General features: G+C 36.1%; 1 protein-coding gene across 2 annotated transcripts; it reads left to right on the top strand.

Annotated features, from left to right (window-relative positions):
- Positions 1-139: 139 nt before the first annotated feature.
- Positions 140-14,696, top strand: LOC106123117 (fibulin-1). Of its 2 annotated transcripts, none has more exons than XM_013319264.1 (25): positions 140-359; positions 4,605-4,785; positions 5,294-5,372; positions 5,590-5,724; positions 6,620-6,824; positions 7,153-7,317; positions 7,425-7,634; positions 8,008-8,157; positions 8,335-8,440; positions 8,517-8,578; positions 8,655-8,783; positions 8,965-9,130; positions 9,259-9,809; positions 9,931-10,146; positions 10,258-10,374; positions 10,581-10,706; positions 11,221-11,397; positions 11,608-11,759; positions 11,931-12,023; positions 12,174-12,295; positions 12,503-12,654; positions 12,905-13,040; positions 13,794-13,914; positions 14,096-14,214; positions 14,359-14,696. In XM_013319264.1, the coding sequence occupies exons 1-25, from the start codon at positions 290-292 to the stop codon at positions 14,519-14,521; spliced, it is 3,903 nt and encodes a 1,300-aa protein (XP_013174718.1). In that variant the 5' UTR covers positions 140-289; the 3' UTR covers positions 14,522-14,696. The 2 variants fall into 2 exon arrangements, with proteins under 2 accessions (XP_013174718.1, XP_013174717.1); XM_013319263.1 differs by having other exon boundaries at positions 9,931-10,158.
- The last annotated feature ends 3,266 nt before the right edge of the window (positions 14,697-17,962 follow it).

Genomic DNA, 17,962 nt, shown 5'->3' with positions numbered 1-17,962 from the left:
ATCAAATCTAGTGTTCAAAATACCTAAAGCAAAGTAATCTGTTTGTTTTTGATATAGGTTTTCCTAATACTGAACTGTGACCTGCAATAGTAGCGACTTGCGCAGAAAACTTATCAAGTATAGCTTCGGTGACCTGTTTATCATTAACTAGTAAGCCACGGCACGCGAGCCCGCGTCTTCGAATTTATTCCCGCCATTTTGAAAACTTTTAAAAATCGTAGTGGCAAAGACAACGCAAAACTTTTAATATGACAGTGATCCAGTGATTAATTAAAAAAAAAGAATTAAAATGTTTTATATAAAAATGAAATTATTATTCGTATTAGTGTTGTGTTTGATTTCGAGAAATTCGGTTAGAGGTGAGTAATAAATTAAGAATTTTTTATTTGTAAATGTCGATTGAATTAAAAACATTTGTTTAAATACACATCTGTGTAACGAAGGCCGAACAGTTAATAAAGTGTATGGTACATCTTCGTAAAACCTAATATTTATTGATATGCAAATTGGTATATTTTACACAAATGCGTTTACATGTTGAATAAGAATTAGGTTTTCTTATAAAAGCAACATTTATGTATATAAATTTTGCTTTTATAAGATATCTACAAATTACTTTAAAACTTTTATGTTTCATCAATTTTATTTCATTTATGTTATATGACCTAGCTGTTTTCTTCATTTGATTCATGAATACATGCAAAATAACGGATTAATTCTAAATCTTCACCGTCGACAGGCATTACTTCATCATCATCAGCTCACTATAAGTCCCCACTGAAGGGCTCGGAGCCTACCCAAAGTCACGGGTGACTAGGCTATAGTTTAGGCATTATTTACTCCTAATAAATATAATATAACAATGTATCAATGAATCTAGGTGACGAATTCAACTCTTATGGTGAAGGTCTGGAAAGTCACATAAAACAATCAAGACCTAGAGATTAGGTTTGGTCGAAAAGAACATCCTGTAACTCATCAGTGATTCATTCTAGTTTTCATGTGCGAAATAGAGTTGATTGAAATTATGCATGCATGCTGGCTTTGGACTCAACGCCCGTAGACCCGGCCACGCAAATAGACCTTTATAATTCAAGGTGAGGTTAGTAACAATGAAGACGGGAAAACAAGTTTAATTAAGTGGGGTTAAGTTGAGGTCGCAGGGGTTCATATTTAATAATCCAAAATACTTAAAAGCCCTTTCTTTTTGTTAACATTTTACGTAAACAAACTACACAATGGAAGGTGCAATTTCACTGCTGAAGTTCTTGTATCATACAAGAATCAGTTTACATTATTCCAGTCTAGCGACTTTTTTTATGTATCATAAGGTGGCAAACGAGCGAGCGGCCACCTGAAATCGCTGAAATAGCGAAATGACCGTTGCCCATAGACATACGCAATTGCATATGCGATTGAAATGATGGTTGGATTACATCTGGAAAAAATATATGTAGTAAACCAACACTGGAATAAACACTGTTGGGTTCCATTACTGGACTGGAATAATACAAATCAGGCATAATGTTAAAATATCTATCATCTCATCATATCTTCAAATATATACAAACGCTTCGTTACTAAACACGGTTAAGTTGAAATAAATATAATTATACGTTCAACAATCTATATAAAAGTAATTTCATAGCTTCTCACCCATTTTTTATAAGGATGTGGAAGTGGACTTTCCAGATGAGGGGAAGGGAAAATATTTTGTTTCTGTGCATCCCCTTCTCCGTCGATTAAAAGTAGACAACGCATATGCAATTGCATATGTCTATGGGCAACGGTCGCTTCGCTATTTCAGCGATTTCACGTGAGCGTTGTCTCATTTGCCACCTTTTATTATTAAAAAAAATAGTTTTGGTTTTCAAAGCTTTATAATATGTGGTATTTCCGACATGCCCCAAAGGGCAATCTGAAAAGTCAAAACTTTGGAGATTGTTGTAGAATCAAACGAATTATCGGAACTGAAATGTGTTTATTATCTGACTTAATTCTTAGTACATATCATTTGTGACGATAAATATCAGAGCTAACTATGTTTATACATGATAGATATTCGCAGAAATACCCGTTATCTTTAAATAGTCGCTCACATCAATATACTTCTGTATTCAAAAAGCTAACAATGTAATTTTGTAGATTAACATCAAATGGAAATAGAATAATACAATTTATAACCAGACAGTAACATAGAGAAAAAAAAATTATATTCAATTATCACCAGCCAGCTTTTTATTATTAAAAAAAACTTTTTTTTTTAACTTAACAATTTCCCATACGACTTTAAAATGATCACGACTATGATGTTGACAAGATCTTAAAACAACGTACTTATCAAAAACACAATAAGTGAAACCGCACAATAGGTTCCTATTTCCAGTAGTTATTGAGAATCGAAGTCCCAATTACAGATATCTACTGACATTTTGAATAAGTGGTTACCTTCGTCTGAATTGTGCGCTTTTGTCGAAACATCTATAGATAAAATTACGAATTAAAAAAAATAATCAAGTTGTCTTAAAGAGACGTCATCTTATTTTATATCAAGTGCAAATCAAGACAGAGAAAGAATAATCATCAAATATAATAAGTGGAAGGGAGATAAATATAATTCCTTGTGTTTTTACACAAATAATTCCAAATATATTAAAAACAAAAACAGATCGTTGTCTATTCTGAGATTAAGAAAAAGTTATTTACGTATGTTTTCCAATGAAAAGCCACATTGAAAGGATATTAATATTTCTTCTTTTATATTCTAGAAGATATGTTTGTGTTATCGGTATTTTTGCTTGTGCATCATTAGAGCATAGGTCAATGAGATTATCGAGTGACTTCGAATGTGGAAACCTGTGTCTGTACGGAACAAACGGAAGTTGGATTTTAATGAGGCGATAGTGACACAAATTGCAAAGATCTTGCAACTAGCGATTTTACAAACTTTTTTTTTTAATTTCAATATTTATACACACATTAAAAATCAAGATAAGATAACAATAAATCAGCCATTATAATAATACTAACTGTCGCTCGCGACTCTGTCCGCGCGGGTTTAAAAAAAACGTCCATCTATACCAAATTTCAGCGAGATCCATGTTCTGGAGATACCTTCTAACAAAAATCCATCCATCTAAACATTCACATAGAGCGTCGGTGGCCCAGGGGTTAAGCACTTGACTTGCAATCTGCAGACCTTGGGTTCGAATCACTCCATCTACCAATGTGTTTTTCGATTTTGCATATGTACATTTATCCGACGTTCTTACGGTGAAGGAAAACATCGTGATGCAACCTGCAAATCTGCGAATAAATTCAAATATATGTGTGAAGTCAACCAACACCAGCCACCGTGGTTGACTATGGCCTAATCACCCGTAACTTAGGGTAGGCTCCGAGCCCCTCGGTGGGGACGTATAGTGATGATGATGATGAAACATTCACATTTATAATATTAGTAAGAAGTTATTATAAATAGTAAGAGAAAACTTATAAACTGGTCTTTTATTAGCATCTAAGCTGATTAAAAAGAGGGAGATATCACATATACACGATTATAGCCGTAGAATTACAACAATTTATTATAATTATTTTTTATTTAGCGGAAAACAATACTTAGGTCCTATTTGTAGGTTATTTGTGTGAAGTTTGTGTGTATGGTGGAGAACTGGAACGAGTCACATTCATTATACTGAAGGGGACTCACGGCGTTTCAATTTTCGTTTACTCTTATTTTTTAATTAATCATGACGGGCTACTGTAAACTTTTTTTTTACCAAAACTTGTTTAAAAATTTTACCTAATTTGATAATCCGATAAAGTAAGGGAGTAAAGATAAACTTTTTCAACAATTCGTCTAGGTTATTTTGTTGTGGCCTAGTTTGGAAAATTTCCAACAAGGAGATATTTTCTTCTCATTTTTCTAAACCAGATTATTTTAAGGAAAGTGAGATACTTTAGTAGAACGAGTATAACAATATTTGAATGTAGTACAAATTTTCCACCGTTTTAAAATTTTCCACTATCTAAATCTCGACAATTATAAAAAACAAATTTATTTATTATAAAGAAGTACACAGTATCACAAGTATACAGTTATCTTGAATTACATTTCTGATTGTAGTATTGCGTTTACAAATAAAAACATAAAATTATATAAAACTATTTGACGTTGAACTCTAGAACTGCATCGTGCCTGAGAGGCTTTTAAAAACATTTACAAAATCAACAAGTTGAAATAATATGGCATTTGGAGCAGTAAATTAAACACTTTACTCGGTTCACTTATAAACGCGAATTTGCCTCGCTTATACAGTTTCTCTCTGACCAGTCACTCGCTTATGGAAGTCCGACTGTCGAGACAGGACAAACATCATTATTTTCAGCCTGAATTAGTCCACTGCTGAACGTAGACCTCCCCAATCGTTTTCAGAGAGTGCACTCTCGCAAGCTTGACCAGGTCATCGCTCCATCTCGTGGAAGGCCTATCTTAGCTGCGTCGGCCTATTCGTGGCCGACATATTGTGACTTTTCGGGCCCAATCATAATGACTTTCGATTATCCAGAAAAAGTTCTAGTTAGTAAATAGATATATTTAACAGGTCTATCATCGGAAGAAGCATCAGAGGTAACAGACACATGCTGCACTCACGGTCAGTACGCAGCAATAGCACTGACATCATCCAAAGCATGTTCCGGAGTATCTGCGCCTGATGATCTGGAGCCAGAGTTAACTGAGGCTTGCTTGAAAGCCGCGAAAGGTTGTTGTGAACAGCATTTTGTGTAAGTAGTCAAAATCTTAATCACAAGAATTGTTCACATTATATTTTTCTTTTCTACCTACACCTTCCATCTACCAAAAGCATGTATGTATGTTTTTGTAGCATAAAAATTACGTTTTTCCATTTCATACACCTATCTACTTTAATCCAAGAATAAGTAAATCCAAACAAGGCGAAAAATATCTTTAAGTTGAAGAATAGTGCCATTAAATCTAAATATAAAAACTTAGTTTATTAATTTAAAAACACTTCAAATTTAATTGGTGTTTTTTCAATATTTCACCAGTGTTTGTTAGCCCTTTCATTAATTCATTGAATTGTGCAGTAAAATAAACTTTTTAAAAGTTAATTACCTACTTATAACTTTTAAACTATTGGTTATTATATTAATTTCTTCATTTCGCATTTCCCAATATAACAAAAGATTTAAAAAAAATGTCATAGCAAATTAAAAATTAACAAAGTAAGTCAATTTTACTGGTGTTTAAAATATTTTTATATTTTTTTAGAGAGAAGGATGACTGCGCTCTAGGAATTAAATTGTCCAGGAAAAAACAATGCGGTCTGCCCAAAACCGATATAGGAAAGGTAGGTCAAAATGTTTTATTATTACAGCAAGCAAAACTATAGTAGATCTTGCACACATATTAGTCGCAACGTCTTCGTGTCATCAATTATGTCAAAATTATTCTATGTGTAGTGATTTATGGTGTACTTCACGCCCGGGGCACAAATTTCTATACAAATTTTGTCGATTTTCATTTTTGTTTAACATTTGCACGAATCGTATGTATTTATATTGTAGACGTGTTGCGACGAATGTTCGTTTGGGCGCTGGTCAGGAGAGTCCCAGGGTAAGGACGCTTGCGGGAGTGCTGCGGAAGAGGGAATGAGCCCTCAAACAACGCTAAGAAAAAACGCCTTCCATAAATGCTGTTTGGTAAGAACTATTTGTCACCACCCTGCCCAGTATCTATTAGATATTACCTATTAGGACAGATAATATAATTCTATGCTAGCATAAGTTTATTTCAAGTTCATGTCATCTTCTAATCCATGATTCCTTTATCCAATACTAGCTGTCGCCCGCAACTCCGTCCGCGTGGATATATAAAAAAAATGAATAAATACTATCCTATGTCCGTCTCCTGGCTCTAAGCTATCTCCTCACCAATTTTCAGCCATATCGGTAAAGCCGTTCTTGAGTTATAAATAGTGTAACTAACACGACTTTCTTTAATATATATATATATATATATATATATATTAAATAGTTCCATTTACTTGTGAAGAGTAAATTAAATATGTCTATTTTAAAGTAAACTTGTCTGAAGTTCAATGATCTATACATGTATTATTTTTATCCAGACAAAATATCCGCTAAACGACTTTGACGTCAACTTTCCTGACTTACTTAAAGGAATGAGATACGAAACTTAATCCCCGATTTTGAAATAGATTTAGAATCGCCGTGTTAGGAAAGTACACACCGAAACCGTATCCCGTTGGGATTATCCGTGAATAGCCGGCTTAATACGGCCACACGCGTTTACCTTTTTTAACTTTTAAAAATATGTAACAAATATTGTCTTTCATGTATCGATTAGATTTGAATATCGAATATTGTCTTTTAAAACAGCATAGCATGTTTTTAGGGTTCCGTACCTCATAAGAAAAAACGGAACCCTTATAGGACCACTTTGTCTGTACGTCTGTCTGTCAAGACCCTTTTTCACAAAAACGCATAAAGGTATCAAGCTGGTATTTACTTTTTTAATAAAATTGTATAAGTAAGTTCACTGTAAAACATTCAAACTTCGTTTTAAATAAAATAGGAAGCTTCGCAAAATCCAGAAACTACCACAGAAACTACTACGACGGAGAAGAAGATAGAAACAACAACAGAGAAGAAGAAAGAAGAAAAGAAAGAGAAGTGCAAGAAAGATTCCTGTCAACATATCTGCAAAGATAATGATGGCAAGATTAATTGCGAATGTCGCAAAGGATTTAGACTGGCAGCGGATAATAAGACTTGCAAAGGTAACAAGGAATTTAATTTATATGTATACTAGCTGTCGCCCGCGACTCCGTCCGCGTGCATATATAAAAAAAAAAAATTAGTGTTGCCCAGCCATCCATCCATCCACATCAAATCCATCTAAACATTCGCATTTATAATATTAGTAAGTTAAATAAAAAGCAGCTCTTCAAGGCATAAATTAAAAAAATGAATAAATAGTATCCATATACTCCTGTCTCTAAGCTACCTCCTCACCAATTTTCAGCCATATCGGTAAAGCCGTTCTTGAGTTATAAATAGTGTAATAGATAGAAACACATTCATAATTCATAAATTCAATGAATCTAGATATAAACGAATGCGGTGAGCTGTTGGAAGACTTGTGTACTGAAGAGGACACGGTGTGCCACAACACTGAAGGCTCGTACAAATGCGTGCCGATAAAGAAGCGTGACGTCAGCCTCAGTTGCCCGCCTGGCTTCAAGCGGAACCTACTCAACCAAGTCTGCGATGGTAAGATACAATTACGTCATTCGAGCACAAAGATCAACAGCGCAATTGAATTATATAAACTGTAGAAGGGAGCTGTATCCCAGCTTTGTATCTACTTTTTGTTTTAGATATAAATGAATGTCAACTGCCTCGGCCTCCGTGCCCCAAGTATTTGTGTGAGAACACTATTGGTGGGTACAAGTGCGCGGGGAAAGCGGGCAAACCATTTGAAGAGGCCATATCCGGACATACCACGGAACTGGCTCCAACTACCCCCACGATGAAGAATGATATATGTCCGCCTGGCTTTAGAGCAGGACCGGATGACGAATGTCTTGGTAAGCTATCTTCTTTTTAAACAGATCTTCGATGCTACATGTGTCAAATCAGACGCGAATATAATATACTAGCTGTCGCCCGCGACTACGTCCGCGCGGGATTAAAAATAGATTTTGGCCGATTCTCAGACCTACTCAATATGCTCACAAAACTTCATGAGAATCGGTCAAACCGTTTCGGAAGAGTATGGGAACGAAAATTGTGACATGAGAATTTTACATATAATATATTTTACAAAATATGTTATGTAAATGTAATATAATATAATAAATATCAAGCCAGTCCAGTAAGACAACCGTTTACACCGTTGCATAAGTACTCTATCCTCAATTTAACGAGAAACAGATTCAATAACATTTGTAATTGCTTCAGACATAGACGAATGCGAGGAACGCCTGGACGACTGCCAACGTCTTTCCCAGCACTGTATCAACACGCACGGCAGTTACTTCTGCCAGGATCACGTCTCCAAACGTTGCGCCCCCGGGTTCAAGGTCAATGCTGTTACAGGGATATGCGAAGGTAACGCCGGATTCAATCAACTCACATAATATTCCTCCCCGTGATGAACTAAATCGGTATTGATGACATCGTTTTATTGCGTCTTTAATTTTCTTACATTTCTAGCTAAAGCAATGAGAAAATAAGTATTATTATCATAATGTATGACTCTCTTTATAAAGATTAATTCTTTTACAGATATCGACGAATGCGAAGAGAGTTCTGAGGTGTGCCGACGCAGTGAGGTGTGCGTCAACCTACCTGGTGCTTACAACTGCAAATCCAAGATCAGCACTCTGCCACAGTAAAGTATCTTTCAAATTACATAATTTAAGAATAAAATCTGAGAACTGGAAAATCAATTGTTATACTTTCAACAGATTAACAAAGAAGAAATGCCAAGAAGGGACAAGACAGCGACCTGGTGGAACAATTTGTGAAGGTGATTTGAACAATTACAATAAGAATAACACCGTAACTGGGGATAACTACATGTAATTTTATAAATATTTTTGTAGATATCGACGAATGCCGAGAAGGTTCACACTTGTGCGATCACTTCCAAAACTGTATCAACACATTTGGTGGTCATGAGTGTCGCTGCAAGAATGGCTTCGAACTAGACTCTTCCTCTGGCTCCTGTGTGGGTATGTAACAAATTTGTAGTTCATTAGGAGCATCAAACATTCCGTTAACTTCCGTCAGTATCAGATTCTTTTATTTCAAGTTGTTTTGAACACATTTAACTTTTGAATCTAATATTGTCTATGATATATTGATGAAATATTTCCTGAATACTCTTCATCAATATTGGCACTTCTTCGTCAGACATAGACGAGTGCGCGTTGAAACTGGACAACTGTCAAAACGGTTTGCACTGCCTCAACGTGCTGGGCTCCTTCACTTGCACGCGCAGAGCTGCCACCACTTCTACCACCACCAGCACAACACTTTCACCGCCCGCCGCCTACGACTACGAATACTACGACTCAGAGTAAGTTAATTTTATGGACTTTCGATCTAAATAATAAGGAGTTTAATACTATGTTTATAGATGTCGCAATATGCTTTTGCCCTTTTTTGTCAAAATGTCAGATCTACTATTTTTTTTTAATGTTATAGAGAAGATAATACAACGAATGTAGACAAAATTCCTGAACCGAGTCTACCCGTCACAAAACCCACTACGTCCACTACAACAACTACGACCACAACAAGTACAACCACTCCACGACCAACAACCACTTCAACGACGTCTACAACAACAACAACAACGCCGGCAACAACTAGTACCACTTCAACAACCCGTACCCCCAGGGTACGGCCTTGGCCTGGATACAATCCATACTATCCCAGGCATCTTATACCTACAACAAGACGAAATCCTTACACTATACCAGACCGACCTGAGCATAGAAGACCAGAGTTCAGGCCAAGAAGACCAGAAGTACCAAGCACTCCAGTTGAAGTTACAGTACCAACACCGACAAATGTCGCTACTATCGAAAGAGAGAGAGAAGCTGACGGCAGTTACGGTGTGAACACTAGTGATTTACCGAAGGATAAATGGACTAACGTCATTGGAACATACAAACCGGACCAACCAGATTTTAGTCTTGAAAATTTACATTGTTTGGATGGTTTTGAAAAGAGCCCCAATGGAGAATGTGTTGGTAAGTCCTATTCAGTCAACCTTATTTTATAGATCTAACAGATGATGATAGATGTGCAAATTACATCTCATTCTTCGTTTAGTTTTTGTAAATTTTATAGTGAATTTGATATACCTTCCAGATATCGATGAATGTGAAACTGCTAAACACATCTGCAGCAGCCTCGAGGTGTGTCACAATCGTCGTGGCGGCTACATGTGTGACTGCATGCCGGGCTTCCGGCGCGACGCGACCGGCTGGTGTGTGGTCGTCACTACCACATCCACCTCAACTACCACAACTACCACCACAACACCCAAACCCACCACAGTTAGAACTACAACTTCGACTACGGAAAGTACGACTGCTGGTATATGTTTAATTTATTTATGTCAAGTCTTGTTCTTTTTTATTATTATTCTTACGTCTCTTCTTTTTCTGTAATTTTTGATGCGTAATTGTTTTGCAGTGAGTACGACCAGCACAGAAACTTCCCGACCGCCACGCCCGCGTGTTCCGTGGTACCCTCCGCCGATGTCTTGTGATTTTGGATATGCATTCAGTCCCGCTGTAGGAAAATGTATTGGTAAGTGAAATAGCTTAAAGTATATTAACAATTGATAAGTATTTGGTTCAATTTTTTTAAGGATAGGTTAATGATCAATTGTATGTTCCAACTTCTAACGTTTGGTTTGCTCCATCTCTTGTTTAATTTGTCTGATCTTGAAATCAAAGAATCACATGACCATTTTTAACATATAGAACACTTTTAAAACGTTTTTTTGCTCACAGACATAGATGAATGCGCGAGTAACAAAGCCAACTGTGCCCCGAAAGAGGACTGCGTAAATACGGACGGTGGCTACCGCTGTATGTGCGGCAAGCGGTGCAGGGGAGAGACTGACATACCAGCTTACAGTAAGACTATAATTATTTTATCTTATAAAGGCATGTTTAAATTTCTTCCATATTTTATAATAGAGAAAAAGAATCTCAGTAAAAATAAAAATTACTAGTCTAAAAAAAGATACCTAATGCCATTCTTGAAGAACGCTCAAACTAGCATAATGAGCATATGAAAGCTTTCCAACTCTTAGTAGCGTCATTAAGTCTATTCCGTAGAAATACACTATGTGACCTTACCAAAACTACCACAAGATATCGTGCGTGACAATTTTATTAGACTAACAAAATCCACCTTATTTTGTCCTGATTAATTAAATGCAATGTTGTCTGCTGTTTAATTTGTATCTTTATGAAAATGCATAGTTTAACTAACTAGAGTGACGTAATAATTCGAAATGGACCTTGACCTGAGACAATGAAAGTTCCTACTTTTCTCTATCTCACGGCATTTAGATCCAGGTCTTGATTCTTATGATTTAGGCCCTCAAAATTACAGTCTTTTGTTACTTAGACTTTTGTTTTTAAGATCCGACGCCAAGAGAACCATCGGTACTGCCAGAGACGAATGTAATAACAGTAGGAGCGCAGTACGGACAACGAGGTTCACGAGTCATGCGGCCCACATACAGTCGGGCATCCTCCGGCTCCGTGCTCACGTCCTGTCCATGGGGTTACAAGCTTACGCCAGACAAACGATGCGTCGGTAAGTATTATAGCATACGAAATGTCTGGAAAGAATGTGGACAAAGGAAAGACAAAGGAAGAACTACTAGACCTCAACTACACTGAAAGTTTGTAGTTTTAGCGTTAACAGGCTCCAATACACACGAGTTTAGTTCACTGAATCGCCTAATGATAATAGTTATTTTAGTATTGAGTTTCTTGTGCATATCTATATGTTCTTTTGCCACAGATATTGACGAATGTGCCCGCAACGTATCCGACTGCGGTCCTCAGCAGAGATGCGAGAATTTTTACGGTGGGTACTCCTGCCAATGCCCCGCGGGTCACCGACTAGTTGGCCAGCAACGATGTGAGGACATCGACGAGTGCGCGTATGGAAATGTAAGTACTGCTAGTAAATCTAGATGTTATCATGATGAACCATAAGGAAATGCACATGTAGTCTTCTTACACGCGTATTCTTCAAATTGATTTAGAAATACTCCTGAAGACAAAACTATTATATAATTCTCAGAACAATTTCACGTTTATGAGTAATTCAATTTTTTCCAGCCATGCTCATACAACGCCCAGTGTATCAACACAGTGGGGTCGTACCGGTGTGCTTGCGGTGAAGGCTTCCGAAACGCGCCTACGAATGACAAGGTAATATTAACGTTAATATTTGTAGATTAAGTAGGAAAGAATGAAAATTTCACTCCCAAATAATCTATATTGTCCAGACTACCGTAGTTAAAAGAGAGATTTTAGTTTTGTAGGTTGAAGGGGTAGGTTAGATAAAAATTTATGTTGTAGGTTTGCGTGGACGTGGACGAGTGTACGGAGTCTCCAGGCGTATGCGCGCAAGGCTGCGCCAACGCGTGGGGTGGCTACCGCTGCTATTGCGAGCGCGGATATCGCCTGCATGTCGACAACAGGTACTACCTACAACCTTTGTGGAAATGGTTAGGTATTCCGCTGGCTGTACTAATGTACCAGACATTCAGTACATCTTGTGACCGTTAATCAAGAATCCCCAGCCTTCGACTCTCAGAGCAGTGTAATCGGTACACTGCCAAGTATATAGCAATAAGCGATCATCAAAACGGTTAATAACTATAATACAACAAACTGTAATGTACCAGGACATGCGTGGACGTGGACGAGTGCGCCGAGTGGGGTAGTTCGCGTGCACGGGGCCGGCTGTGTGGAGGGCGCTGCGTCAACGTACCGGGCACCTATCGCTGCAGCTGCCCGCACGGCTATCGACTATCGGACGACTCACGAAGCTGCATAGGTAAGCCGATTTTTGTAATTCATTAAACTTTTCTTTCAAGACTACAATACTATGGCCATCTTGCATGTACTCGTAACTTATTACGTTCGGACGGGTTTTGAAGGAACCTTATTGTCTAAATTCTTATTATCGTGTGAATATTATTTTTCATGTGTCACTATTTTTTTAAATATCATCTTGAACCGATTTTGATGATTCTTTCTATAAGAAAGGTAGTGTTTGTTATCTGTAAGAAATATTTCGTGTTCAGATATAGACGAGTGCGAGACGGGCGAAGCGCAATGCGCACGAGCAAGCGACGCTGGACTGGTGTGCCAGAACACACGCGGCGGCTACCACTGCCACCACATCGACTGCCCCCCTGGATACCGTCTCGAATCCAAGCAGTAAGCGTTAAACAAAATTTATTAATAGTCCTATGGCCTATATCTTAATCAAAGCCCCAATCTTAATCAAAGATTGCGACCATCCACCGTAACTTTTACGTTGTCGGTAGTATTTCATGATAATGGCGGTTCTCGCTCTACCATGGGACTAACGCTAAGAGTTTCTTCAATAACCAATAGATTAGAAGCAAACCCTGAGTTAAGATTTAATAACTACTGCAAGTAACAAAAGAAGGATCCACTTACCATTCACCAATCCTTTTTCTTTCTTATTGACACTTTTAAACTTTACACAAACACATTATTACTATTACTTTTTAAATATTTAAACTTTAGAAGTAGTGGTCAACTTTACACTTACGCATCACCAACATGGATAAATGAATATCCCTTCAGGATCGCACAGAATTTAAGAAATACAAAACAACCACTAAACCACTTCATATATTTAAAATTGAATTTAAAACGCGGCGGTACGCGGTAAACATATTTGACAATTACTTATTGACATTGACAGCAACAGTGTGACCAGATTAAAATTCTACTAAATTGTCGTATCTCTTTGTAAATATAAAACACGTTATTGCATACAGCTGCCTATTTTGCTGTTATTACTTTTTTACATTTTTATCTAATTTAGCTCTATATTCTCTTAAATGATAAGAAGCGCACAACATAACTGGTTTACTTACCTTTTACCTAAGTGAATTTTGCGCTATTTGATCTACTTAATACTTGACCATGTGCTGCCAGTAAATGCACGCGCATCCAGCGCTCATGCTCCGTCACCGACTGGGCATGTATCCGGCAGCCGAGCGCCATCAGCTACAACTTCATCACATTCGTCTCCAACATCTTCCTGCCAGCGGGTAGTGTGAGTAAAACGCGATCTATCTACATGTCTAATAATAATCTTTGGAACTACTATTTGTATTTAAAAGATTCTATATGTATTTTATAGCGATAATTCACAAATTATACATAGATAAATCTTAATATTACGAGTACTGTATTCTTCCATTCGAAGCAATGAATGTTATTTAATCTTTGTATAGGTGGATCTGTTCACAATGCATGGGCCGTCATGGCGCGATTCGGTTGTAAGCTTCGAGATGAGACTGGTGGACGTACAAGCGCCTAACGGCGTCAAGCCAGCTGACCTCACATGCTTCGAGTAAGTGTCTCAGAACTTATCGTAAAAATTAACTTTATACAATTTTAAATTTGAAACGCAAAGTAGTCTGATTATATCTTAAGCATCAGAATTGTCTGCTCTCTTGTATTGCCAATGGCATTCAATAAAATTGTGTGTTGCCAGCATGCGACCGAGCGCCAACGTATGCGTGGTGTCGCTACTGTGCGCACTTGGCGGACCGCAGGTGGCCGAGCTGGAACTGGCCATGTCGTTGTACCAGCGCGGTCAGTTCGCCGGCAGTGCGCTCGCACGACTCGTCGTCATCGTATCTGAATACGAGTTCTAGGACACCAAACCTGGCAGAGGGGGAGACACTGGATCTGTCAATGTTAACTACGACATTTTAGTTCCCTCTAGACTCTATGTAGACATTTTAGGGTCTTTATCTTGATTCGTAATTTTTAGATCGGACATTTACATTATCTCTGTTTTCATAATATCTAAATATATTTATTTATGTAGTATATTAATTGATACCATGTTTACATTTTTTTTATAGGAAATATGATCGTTTAATTGATTAAAAAACAATATTTTATTTTATGTAATTGAGCCGTTTGCTTATTTGTAAAATTAATTAAATCCATTTCCTATTACTTTTTGCACCATTAATTTTACAATTTTAGAATATTTCTTTAAATTATAGGTTGTTGTTATTAGTAAATAGAACACATAGTTGTAAGTGCTACTTATTTATTGTGATGTTGAATTAAATTTATATAAATAAATTTGTTTTTAATTCCACGGTCATATGAGTGTGAATTTTGTTTCCAAATCCACTTTAACAGAGAAAAACCACAAATAAATTTAGAATATTTTTTTTTATTAAGCACAAGCGGTTTCCGCCGTTTACATACACATACTTAAATGTAATAGTGCAAATTCTATTAGTAATTAGCTGTTCTGATCACAACGCAACAATAATTAATAAAAAATATTCTACTCAACACATATAAACAACGATCATGAACTCTTTCTGGTCCCCCTGGTCTCATACAATCCTTAACGTACCAAAATAAAAGTATATAAAATTAAGAATAAAATCAAAATATTGTTTCTGTAGAGAATGTCCGGAAATTACGTGAAAAACGGAAGACTATAGATTTCCTTGGCAAATATAATTTAAATCATCCTGTATATAGCTACCTTGTTTAAATATTGTACAAAATCTCCGGACATCTGTACATCTCATAAACTACGCGTGCACAATTACTTAACAGTGGATACCTAAGGTTAGGTTATTGTAAACTCGTTAGTATTTCAATTTGAAAAATAATAAAAATATCAAAAATATACGATTGCAAAATTCAATATAATCAAAATAAAATGTCAAATGTCAAGATAAGTAAAAAAACATTGCACCTTTACAAAACAGCACATCGAATTTTATTGTATATGCGAATTGTGAATTAAAAAAAAAATATTAGCATTTTTTCTTCTAAGTAACGTATAAACATTTATTAGGCAACCAAATATACAAGTGTAAAAAACATAATAAATAAAAAACCGCAATGTTCTTCAACATTATAAGTATCCCAAAAAATATATAAATAAAAAAAAAGTTTACTCCAGATTACAAAATGATTGTTGCATACAAAGTCATATGAGATTCCCCTAAATCAGAAAAAAACCCAAAACACTTTCTTACAAGTTAAAGAACATTGCAGCTTAAAAAAATTGCCAACCATATACTCTCAACCTTTAGTTCATTTATGTAAAATCTATTAACATTTAAAACAACTTTACCATGGCTTTTGTCACTTAGGGCTGTTCAAACTATCGCTTTCAAAATATATTTAATAATAGTGACATCTTAAACTAAATAACTGTACTTACAATTTCGAGTATTATAAAGCTATAAAGGCCTAATATTTGCACAAATAAAAGTTACATTTTTGTGCAACTAATATAATAAATTTCGAGAACAATACTTAAAATTTACAACATAATAAAAGTGGTCGATTACTGTCTGTATTACCTTACTGTAGGATTCCACTGTAGTGACATATGCAAATACTTACAGCAGTGTAGTCCTACGGTTAAGGAAACTTTAATCCATTCTAAGTACAGTTCTAATAAATATAGTTTATTTATTTTCACATTAAAAATGTTTTAGACAACAGTCTTATGTAACAATGTAATCGAATTGAGACAATATGTACATAATTACAGATAATATTTAGATGCATACAAATCTGATATGATCTTCTAAATTCGTACAACGCTATAGAAACTTTACGGGACATTCGTGTAAAAAAGTGTACAACGACAGTCAGACAGTCATGGTGAAAATTATAAAACAGTTAAAAAACAATATGTATTAGGAAGAAAATTCGACACTGTGCCGGTGTACTGGCGCAACACTAGCCTTACTAAAATGTCGACATCTATATCTCCTCACTATTAATTCTGACTCTTGACTTGGTAACAAAAGTATGCCATTCGCGCCGAATCTAATTAATAATGTCTAAAACATGTAAAAAAAGTTTCCACAACGGAAACACCGGCATAAAAAAATCTTTATATTTTCAAATAATCTTTGTAAATGGCTAGACAATTGCTTGGAAATGACAGCTTTTATTCCGATTTAAAAGCGCTTGTTGATGTTACGTGGCAGTTGATTGTATTTATATTTTAAGTTCGCCACAATACTGGTACAAACCGATACCATCAGCGCCAAAATGGCGAAAATCAGGCACAAAATAATACACCTTATGGCCAGTCCATTTATACAGGTCAGTATTTTCACAGATAATAAGAAGGAAGAAAATATGTGTTTGGACAAAACATTTCCATTTGTTATATTATAAATACAACTCTATTTAAGAACTTGTATGGACCAAATAAATTGTATCATCCTTAATCGATTTTACAAAAAGTTTAGTTAAAATAAAAAAATTACAGAAACTTATAATTTTCACCACGACTGTACTATTTGACTAACGGCTAACTTAAAGGCAAGGTGAAACTATAACGAATAAATTCCTTTGTGAATAACTAGCATATTTGTGACATTGGATTAGTTTGACTGTTCATGTACACTGAGATATTTGCTTGAGCAATAAAAGGCAAGATAATTCAATAAAATACATGTCTTGTACGATGTCAACACCTCACAATACTTATTTCTCCATCATCGGCAGTTTACCACATTTATCAAACGCGTCATCAATCACACAAATCAATACCCATTAAAGTACCATACGATTGACGAGACCTTTGCGCTGTCACTTCATCACTAAAAACGCAGCCCAAGGGCTAGCCTTGCCGCGAAAAAACTGCCAGCAAGTATTCGGACTCAGATCCAAAGCAAACCAAAGCAAGGGATTTGACATCACATACTTCCATACATAACAACTTCATCCTTTAAGATAACCACGATTTATAAGGCAAATTTACAATATTAGACCATAAGCAAACCAGAATGGAAAAGTGTAAACAAGAAAATAGCCGATCCAGAGACAACCAGACGAGCTAATTTTATATGTCGACGGTTACATCCAATTTATTCTATGCAGACAGCTAAAGAAAATTTATTGAAAAGAACACACCAAAATTTGGAACACCACAAAACACACAAGATGTTCCAGCTTGAAGGACCAATACGCCAAGTATAAACGTATGGTTTCTCCATCAAGCTACGGTTAAATGGTTTTTGATGGTTAGTTGAAGTTGACACGTGTTAAAAATACAGTAAACTGCCGATAATGGAAAGCCATGCGGTGAG

This window comes from Papilio xuthus, unplaced genomic scaffold (assembly GCF_000836235.2).
Source record: "Papilio xuthus unplaced genomic scaffold, Pxut_1.1 DF826159.1, whole genome shotgun sequence".
In the NCBI taxonomy this organism is placed as follows: domain Eukaryota; kingdom Metazoa; phylum Arthropoda; class Insecta; order Lepidoptera; family Papilionidae; genus Papilio; species Papilio xuthus.
The sequence above is the reverse complement of the archived record's forward strand: the minus strand, read 5'-3'. Positions and strand labels throughout refer to the sequence as shown.